The sequence below is a fragment of the Chanodichthys erythropterus genome, chromosome 8 (assembly GCF_024489055.1).
Source record: "Chanodichthys erythropterus isolate Z2021 chromosome 8, ASM2448905v1, whole genome shotgun sequence".
In the NCBI taxonomy this organism is placed as follows: Eukaryota; Metazoa; Chordata; class Actinopteri; order Cypriniformes; family Xenocyprididae; genus Chanodichthys; species Chanodichthys erythropterus.
In genome coordinates, this window is record NC_090228.1 from 34,255,292 (window position 1) to 34,264,803 (window position 9,512).

The window sequence follows — 9,512 nt, forward strand, 5'->3', positions numbered from 1 at the left end:
TTACCTCAGTTAATTCCTCCTGAAACTGTGATTTCCATTTTGGATGAAATTGTCCCGCCCAGCCTCCCTCTCCCACCTCCTCTCCAAAACCCTGATTATGACTTTGTTTGTTCTAGTCCCTCTGCTTTTCTGCCTGTTCTCCAGCCCACAACCTTACCTGCTACCCAGCCTTCGCTGTCTCCCATCACTCCCTCAACTCTACACCAGCCTCCTCTCAGTGGTGAGGCTACACCTGGGGCCTGCTATGAGCCAGCTTCAGGCGATGAGAGTCCTGCGGCTCCGCCTCCGGCCTCAGGTCACATCGTTAAACTTCGACTCATCGTCCTGACTCCTCCGCCTCTGCTCCTGCTACCCTCGTCTACAGCAGTGACCATCAAGCGTTTGGTTCCACTGCACTCCCTCGATCCCGTGACTCCGCCTGGGTCAGACATCGCCATCACTTCGCCACGGACCTACAGGTCATTCGAGTTTCTCTGACCCTCCACCCCTACGGCTCCGTTGGGCTCTGCCTTCCCTCAGACTCGGCCTTCAGTCATTTCAGCTCCACCTCAGCCCTCCGGTACCCTGTTGCTGCCTCGGGGGGCCGTCGCTACAACTTCGCCGCGGACTCTGAGGTCATCGGCATCACTCCGCTCCTTTGGCTCTCTGTCTTCACCCAAGGATCCCTCTATATCGGCTACGCTGCTTCCACCGCTCCCCAAGGTTGTTTGGAGCGATTCACAACCTCAGCTCCTCCCTCCAGCAATGCCGCCGTGGGTCGCCATCCTGGCTGTGGCCTGGAGCAACACCTGGACTCCTCTGCTCAAGGCTACCACCTGGACCTCACCACCACCATCTGCACCTCCTTGGACTTCACCACCATCTGCACCTCCCTGGATTTCTGCACCTCCCTGGACTTCACCATACTCCAGCCCTCTCCTGGAATTTTGCCCTTCTTAGTCTCCTTCCATATCACGGCGCGAGGACGCGCCTTTCCAGGAGGGGGCGATATGTTACATGTGCACTCTGTTTTGGACTTGTGTTGTTCCATTTCCCGCCACTAGTTAATCACAATGATTACTGAGCACTCCAATCATCACATTCAGCTTTGTCTAATCACTACCTTGTTATCCCTTGTGTATAAGCCCTGTGTTTTGTGTCACGTGTTGTCCGGTATTGTTTGAGTATATGTTGGTGTATGTTCCTGCCTGTTCCTGTTCTCTCCTGTGGATTATCTAGTAAAAGACTTGTTTTATATATATATCTCCTCGTCATGTGCTTTATACACCAGCTAATGTAACACAAACCAAGGAGTACTTATACAAGAACTAATGAGATAACAAACAAGACACACCTGAAACAAGGACACTAATCAAATCAGAAACCATGACAACTAACTAATGGTGGGAAAACTAAAGAAGGAGGACATGTGACAAACAGAACATGGTGCAAAAACAGACAGACATGTGATAGCAATAGATAATTAATCGGATTTTTAAAATATACTTCTTGTTGAGACCCAATCAAAAGAATGGAACATGTAACATTGAAAAATTTGCAGGAATTGGGACGAAATAATTAAAATTGAATTTAAAAAAGCAATTTATTTACAGTAAAATTGTCTGTAAATTTCTCTCTCTTCATATATGTGACCTTGAAGGAATCCAAAAGTAATCAGATTACATTACTTTCATATTGTGGTACTTGGATTACATTACTGAATACTTTTTTTTATGACGTAATTTGTAACTATAACGGAATACATTTTTAACCCTTTCGACCGTGAGTTTAAAATATTCTGTCCCCCCAGAGTGAGTTTTTTTAAGGCGACCGTTATTTTAGAACGTTCGCCTTTAATGTTTCCATAGCGACGCGTCTTGCGTGTCACGAGCGCTGAACGCAACAACAATAACACTGTATGACAGATGGATCACTATTATTTAGTTTTTCCTTTTTTATTTAAAATATTCGCAAAATTGCTTACCATGTCATCAACTATCTGATATTCCGATTCTCAAATATGTGTAAGTGAGTGTGCTTTGTCGTTTTAAAACCTTTATAAACGATCTTTATCTTGATCTATAATGCGAGATGGGTGCCGCCATCTTAGTTTGCGCTGCAGTTCACAGAGTCCTGTCAGTCGGATTTACAGCAGGTTAATTCATCATTTTCTTCCGAAATATATGCAAGTAAGTGGCTGGTGAACTGGAAGAATAATAGAGTAAACTTTATAGTTACTTAGGCCCATTATGTGTGTCTGATATGAATAAATGTCGCCAAATTATATTTGTTATTGCTGCTTCTATTGATGTCAGACATCAATGTGTAAATTATAAACGCTTAATGTATTGTTTTAATGGTGCTTATGCATATTTAAATGTCTGAAACCTTAAAATAAACATTATGTGCCTGAAAACACTGCATAGCTGTGATATATGACAAGAGCTGCGCGCGTCCGTCTTGTAGCCAGAGCGCGAAAGCACAGTTTGAATCTGGCAGTTGTGTGACGTCGCTGAACGTTCGAAATCCCATATGTGGTACCGTACGCCCAGGGGCACTGAAATAAAAATCCCATATGTGGGACCGTACCGCTCAAAGGGTTAAAGTAACCCTCCCAAGCCTGATCACAGTAATCCTACATTATTGTCAGAGTCATATACACTGCATTTTAATACTTAATTAAAAATAAAATAATTTTAAATTCTATTTCCTTTTTATATCTAACATGATTCCAAAGAGCTTAGAACCCAAGAGGCGACACGTTGATACTTTTTTGGGTAACAGCCACTAGATGGCGCTTAGGTAGCACGGCCACCATTATGGGGTGAAAATACTAACTGGACCATAGAATCCTTCACAACTTATGCACCCAAAATCGGCGAATTTCACTGCCAAATCAGAAGCGCAATAGAACAGTTTTTTAAATTAAGTCACCAGTAAATTGTATGATCCTACAGTAAATGTTGTATTGTCTTATATATGTTTTATTTTACCACTTGTGGAATCCAACCATTCAACCATCTGAGGTAATGTAGTTAGCCTACTTTGAGTATTTCCATTTAATAGTAAATTAATAATTAATACATTTAAGATCATCATGTTTGCAGCGAACAATATATTTCAGACCTAGTGGAGTAATAGTGATAATATCTAGGTCTAAATTGATTATATATATATATATATATATATATATATATATATATATATATATATATATATATATATATATATATATATATATATATATATATATATATATATATTGTACGTTTTAATGGATCACGCAACAAACATAATGATCTTATAATACATGATGCATTGCTGTGTCCGTTACCGCGTAATTCCCACTTTTGGACACTTTTGCTTTAACGGACATTAGACAACACTGCAAAATCAAGCTGTTATATTCATATATTTATTGTCCAACATGCCCAATTTTTCTGATGCATGTCCTTAGAAACTAGTGGACTGACGACTCGCTTTCACCCCAAAATGGCAGAAATGCAGGACTGCTGCTGGGCGCCGGTGTTGCAGTGGAGCGTTCTACTAAGTGTCGTTTCTTGTTAGTGTATATTCTTTGACGATCCCTGTCTGTGTTCCCTGTGTCTCCGCTGTTTGTGCACCTCATGTTTCCCTGCACTCTGCTCACCTGTTATTTGCCATGGACCCTCATTGGACCACACCCCCCTTTGGGCCTGTTTGTCTGTTCACTCTGCCTATATAGGCCTGGTTGATTCATCTATTCCTGGCGAACCATTGTTGTTAGTAATGTCTGCTATTCTGAGAGTTCTTTCCTTTGTTCCCATGCTCCTAGTTTTGATCTTTGCCTGTTTCCTGGATTTTCCTGTTCTTACCTATGTGTTCTTGCCCTGTTGCTCAGAGCCTTCGAGGGCATTTCTGAGCTCCCTGCCTGCCCTGTTGCAGCCCTTGGGCTAAATACAGGAAATACGTCATGCAAGTAGACAAATCCAGGTATTTGGACAAGGCTTTTGTTTTATCACTCAAAATGGTCGCCCCATGGAAGTATATGTGGAGGACTTTATAGCTTACTGCTATAAAGACAAACAGGCTTAACAAGGTGACAAGATAACAAGCTAACAAAGGGGGTGTGGTCCAATGAGTGTCCATGGCAAATAACAGGTGAGCAGAGTGGCAGGGAAACATGAGGTGCACAAACAGTGGAGACACAGGGAACACAGACAATATCTCACAATTATATAACTCATTAAATCTTCACTTAATCTGAATAACCACTTAATGATGATGGCAAAAAAATTCTGGACTGAGCAGTTCATCATAGAAGGCAAGAAACATTGCGTGGTCACACTTTTTGCAAATATTTTAAAGTCTTTAAATATTTATATTAACAATATTATCCCCGTAATAAGTCAGGTTAACGCGTGTATGCCTTTTCAGCGCCTCTGTGAAGTTAACTTAATTTCACTCGTTTAATCTGACTCCAATTTCAAATGATTCTTATTCTAAGGGTTGTGTCTCCAATTAGAAATTAATAATTTGTTATGTATTAATTTAGATATTTGATTATTCTGGGTATCTCATATTTTCAATTATTCTTTCATTACGGACCCATATCACTTAGAAAAGTCACTTTGGCTGTTTTAGTGCTTTTCACGATCACAAACTCGCCAGTTCTGATCTTAGTCAGAGGGTGCAGAGTTTACTAATGCATTTGAGTCGAACCGCCACATGCTTGTTCATACAAAAACACAGTTTTCTTAGTCACGATACTGCAACTTGCTAAGCCAGTTGATACACAAAAATCAAAAGGTCCCATGATGTGCAACATGCTCCTTTCATTGAACCTTTAGTTTTAATCTATCCTGACGCAGATTTGCGGAAATATGGACTCCAATAATCTACCCGTCATAATGATTTCTGAAGGATCCAGAGTAAATCAAATATAACATTTTATTTGTCATATCATATCAAATATAACATTTTATTTATCATATGTATCATATCATATATTTCATACAGATTACATAAACAGAGAATTGTTGTTTCTTTAGACATAAGTCTATTTTTTTTGTGATTAGTATTCACTAAGTTACAGTTCATTTTTTGAGAACTATCAGATTGGACTTTGTTCAGAGGGAGACGAGAGATCATGCATCATGTTACTTTTCTTTATTTTGCAAAAAGCACAACATTTTGTTTTTAATCTGAGTGTACACAAATAAAAGAAGATATTCAACAGATTAAATGGTGTATAACTCTTGTAAGAATTGAACATATCTAAAGATATTTTAAAATGAACAAAGACATTTGCTTTACTGTTTCAATCCCCTCTCTCTTGCTACAAGGGCCATTTGCAAGGCACAAAGGTGTTGATAGTGATCAAGCCCTTTAGGCTAAGATGTGTGTACATCGGGGGTCAACAAATGGTCACACCTTTAGTACAGTGGGGGAAGTTTTAATCTTCTGATTGGTCAGTTTGAATGTCTCACATTTGAGTTTTGGCCACATGGTCAGGGAAGGGATAAAAGAAGATTGTAACTGTTGCTCTGGTCTTTTTTTATACTCTGCTCTTCTTTCTTGGATTCTTGGATCTTGGATCTTTTAGTGGCCACTAGCCGATGCCATGTGTCTTTGAGTTGTAGGCCCTCTGGGCCTCCTTGGAGATCATGTTGGAGTATGGTTGTGCTCCTCTCACTTAGAGAGTAAAACGTGTTTTACTGAGTACATTGCTGAGTGATCATCTCAGGTTGAGTTTATTTAGTTAACCTTATAGTTGTTCGGTTTTCTATGTTTGCTAACTTTAGTTTGGTACACTGCCACGAGCTGATGCTACGTGTCTGTTTGGAGTTGTAGACCTGTCTTTGGGTCTCCTGCAGGAAATGACTCCTCCTGCTTTGTGAGTAAAAGGTTTTTTACTGTTGGTTTATGGCTTGGGATCAAATTAATGTTCTTTCTTCCTAGAACAGATATTAGAATGAATTAGAAATACCATTTGGAATTTATAAATGGCACTGTTCACAAAAAAAGTTTTGGATGTTTCTTAAAGTTTTTACTGAAGAAAATTACTATAATTTATAATTTATGCTATTTCAAATATTTAATGGGGAGTACATTTCACAATTTTTCACATTTATTTGTATAGCGCTTTTCACGATACATATCGTTTCAAAGCAGCTTTACAGAGAATGCATGTCAACATTACAATTTAAGAATGCAGTTAGCTAAAAATGTAATAATTTAGGCAATTAATTTACAATCACTGTTAACAGTTTAACTAAAGGTAGAAGCAATGAGCTCCTGGAAATAATGAATTACATGTTAACAATAATTAGGATATATAGAAATTTGGGAATGTGCAATGGGTGTCCCGAGGTAAAACAGAAAGCAAATGGAGAATGATTAGCGTATCTGCTGTTCATAACATTTAACAAAGATAGTCATGTGCAATTGATCTGATATGAGATGCATTATGTGAATGCTTGGCTAAAGAGATGAGTCTTTAATGTAGATTTAAACTGGGTGAGCAAGTCTGAGCCCCGAACATTATCAGGAAGGCTATTCCAGAGTTTCGGAGCCAAATGTGAAAACGCTCTCCCTCCTTTAGTGGACTTAGATATCCTAGGTACAACCAGAAGTCCAGAGTTTTGTGATCTCAAAGAGCGTGAAGGTTTGCAGGGTGATAGAAGATCGGTTAACTACAGAGGAGCTAAACCATTTAGAGCATTATAGGTCATTAGCAATACTTTATAATCGATACGGAACTTAATAGGTAACCAGTGTAGAGATGATAAGATTGGTGTTATATGATCATATTTTCTTGACCTGGTAAGAACTCTAGCAGCTGCATTTTGTACTAATTGTAGCTTGTTTATTGAGGAAACAGGACAACCAGCTAATAATGCATTACAGTAATCTAGTCGAGACATCATGAAAGCATGATCTAACTTTTCTGCATCAGAAATAGATAACATATTCTGTATCTTAGCAATGTTTCTGAGGTGGAAGAGGCTGTTTTTGTAACATATGAAATATGATTTTCAAAGGATAAGTTGCTGTCTAATATAACACCCAGGTCTTTAACTGTTGAGGATGGAGTAACAGTACATCCTTCTAAATGCAGATTTTAATTATAAATATGTAAAATACTTAAACATTTAGCTAAACTAACATTTATTTTACTGGCTTATCTTACCCCATTTATCCTTTAACAGAATTTTATTTCCTGTGTACATAAATTCTAAATATCAAACAATCTCGTCATCCTTGTGACTATAAGCCCCCACACACTAGTTAAATAAAGTATAAAAGCAGAGCTGTTTCTGGAACTTCACAAAATCTTCCTCTGAGATTCTACAGGCGACAACCAAACCAAGGTGAGTTTTGGGAACAAAACCCTACTGAATAACATTTCTAATGTATCTTTGTTCTTTGTCTTTAAAATACATTGAGAATCCACAGTGTGCAGTATATGAGTGCAGACATTTAACTTTTCCTGCTTATTCATTTTTAGGTTCATTTCAGGTTCATCATGGCAGTGCTGAGAAGTCTGATGCTTCTTTTCATCATCTTCTCCATGGGGAATGCAAAAGGTAACCAAAACATTGCAAAAACTCTTGCTATTCCATTTTAAAACCATTTTGGAAAATGTGCAATATTCCATTTGCTAATATTTATATGATTAATGAGAGATTTACAGTGTCAACGTACACTTAATTTAGGCACAAAATCACACAAACATAAAAATAAGTTACATTAAATAATAATGAAAAAATAAAAACATACTTTGCTGTGAATATTACGAATGCCCTAACATTTATGTACTGGATGCAGTTGATTTAGTCATAAAATGCCCCAAAGGATGGTCAAGTTATGGACTCCGGTGCTTCAAGTACTTCTCTCCGTCGGTTAACTGGATCACAGCAGAGGTAATGTGTTAAGTTACAACAATATTTGGTCACACTTTACATTATGTGTCTTTCACTACATCTAGATAAATCAATATGGTACAATGTACTTTTTTGTGTTGATGTTGTATTGCAAATTACTTGTGCTGCTATTGAGGTGGATACAGGTAAGGTTAGGGACAGTTATGGATGTATGAGTAGGTTTAAGGGTGGGTTAAGGTGTAAGGAAAGGTCATAAGTGTAATCATGGATGTAATTACAGATGTAATAACATACAGATACATGTGTAAATAATCGATCAGACTTTGTTTAAAAATGACTAAAATGTTGTTTAAAAAGTAACTTGTTTGTATTGACAATAAAAAATCTTTCTCTTTAGAGAAACTGCCAAGGTCTTGGTGCGAATCTCGCATCTGTGCATAATAAACAGGAAAATGAGTTTCTGCTGGGGCTGTTGCCTACTTCTTCCACACGTGCTTGGATTGGTGCTCATGATGGTGAACAAGTAAGTTAAATTGTATGTACTAAAGAGACTCGGACTGGAATTTCAGTTTAACTTGTTGTTTTTTGATGGTCTTTTTAACAGATTCTGTTGACTATAAGTAATGTTGTGTCTACATGTCTACTAACTTAGTCGAGAATTAGTAGACTGGAATTTCTGCTCTAAACAATAAATGTAAATGTTCTAATGAAGATGGATTAAAGCTGAAATGAATTAGCTCTGTACTGAAGTCTGAGTACAGTAGTGCACTCTTATAATCATGTCTTTGCTCTTTAGGAAGGACAGTGGTTGTGGACTGATGGAACTGTGTATGACTTTACCAACTGGTGCGGTGGAGAACCTGACAATCTGGGTATTGAGAACTGTCTGGGGATGATCTTGACTGGTAAGAATGCAGTCAGGTTTTTGAATACTTCACATTATAATTTACAATATTATAATTTCATACCATACAGTAACATGTAAGGACTCATTTGGATTTCACAAAGTGCCTATAATGATCAGAATAACTTACTTCATTTTTCCACCCTACAGCTAACCGTTGCTGGAGCGACTGGGGCTGTTCAGGCCAAATAGGCTATATTTGTGTTACAGATGCTTGAGATCATATGCAGGCATGCTGCTCCACAGTTACATTGATTTTACACTGTGATCTTTACAAAAAACCTGATATTTTAAAATTAAACTTCATGTGAATCTTTTCTAAACTTTAATCTCTTCTGAAACACTCCTCTAATCAATAAAAGCATTAATAAAGCAAATCATGTGTGTTGTGGAGTTAAATCAAATAAATGTATAAAAATAAGAATATTGTGTCACAAGGTTTGAGGATATGGTTATCAGAATGACATTAAACGATGTAATTATCATGGGAGGAGTTTAAGGAAGCTGCACACAGCTGCTTCATCATTGACAAACACTAGAAGACATTTGCACGTTTGTTTCCTAGGCAAATATCACCCTCATCCAGCGCTCTTTTTGTTTTCTGTCTTATAAAATATCCCATTACTATTTTGGTGTGAGAAACCGAATTATGAACAATTTCTATACCTGTTTGACTGATCAGGTCAATAGTGATTCATTCACTGTTATGGCATTGCTAGTTCTGAATCTAAACAGCTGATAGAAACCAAACAGAATATGACTGC

General features: G+C 37.9%; 1 protein-coding gene across 1 annotated transcript; it reads left to right on the plus strand.

Annotated features, from left to right (window-relative positions):
• Positions 1-7,311: 7,311 nt before the first annotated feature.
• On the plus strand, positions 7,312-9,115 carry LOC137024023 (type-2 ice-structuring protein-like). Its single transcript, XM_067391177.1, has 6 exons — positions 7,312-7,331; positions 7,469-7,547; positions 7,789-7,883; positions 8,242-8,367; positions 8,641-8,749; positions 8,899-9,115. Exons 2-6 carry the CDS (start codon positions 7,487-7,489, stop codon positions 8,964-8,966), a joined length of 459 nt encoding a protein of 152 aa, XP_067247278.1. The 5' UTR covers positions 7,312-7,331; positions 7,469-7,486; the 3' UTR covers positions 8,967-9,115.
• Positions 9,116-9,512: the final 397 nt, after the last annotated feature.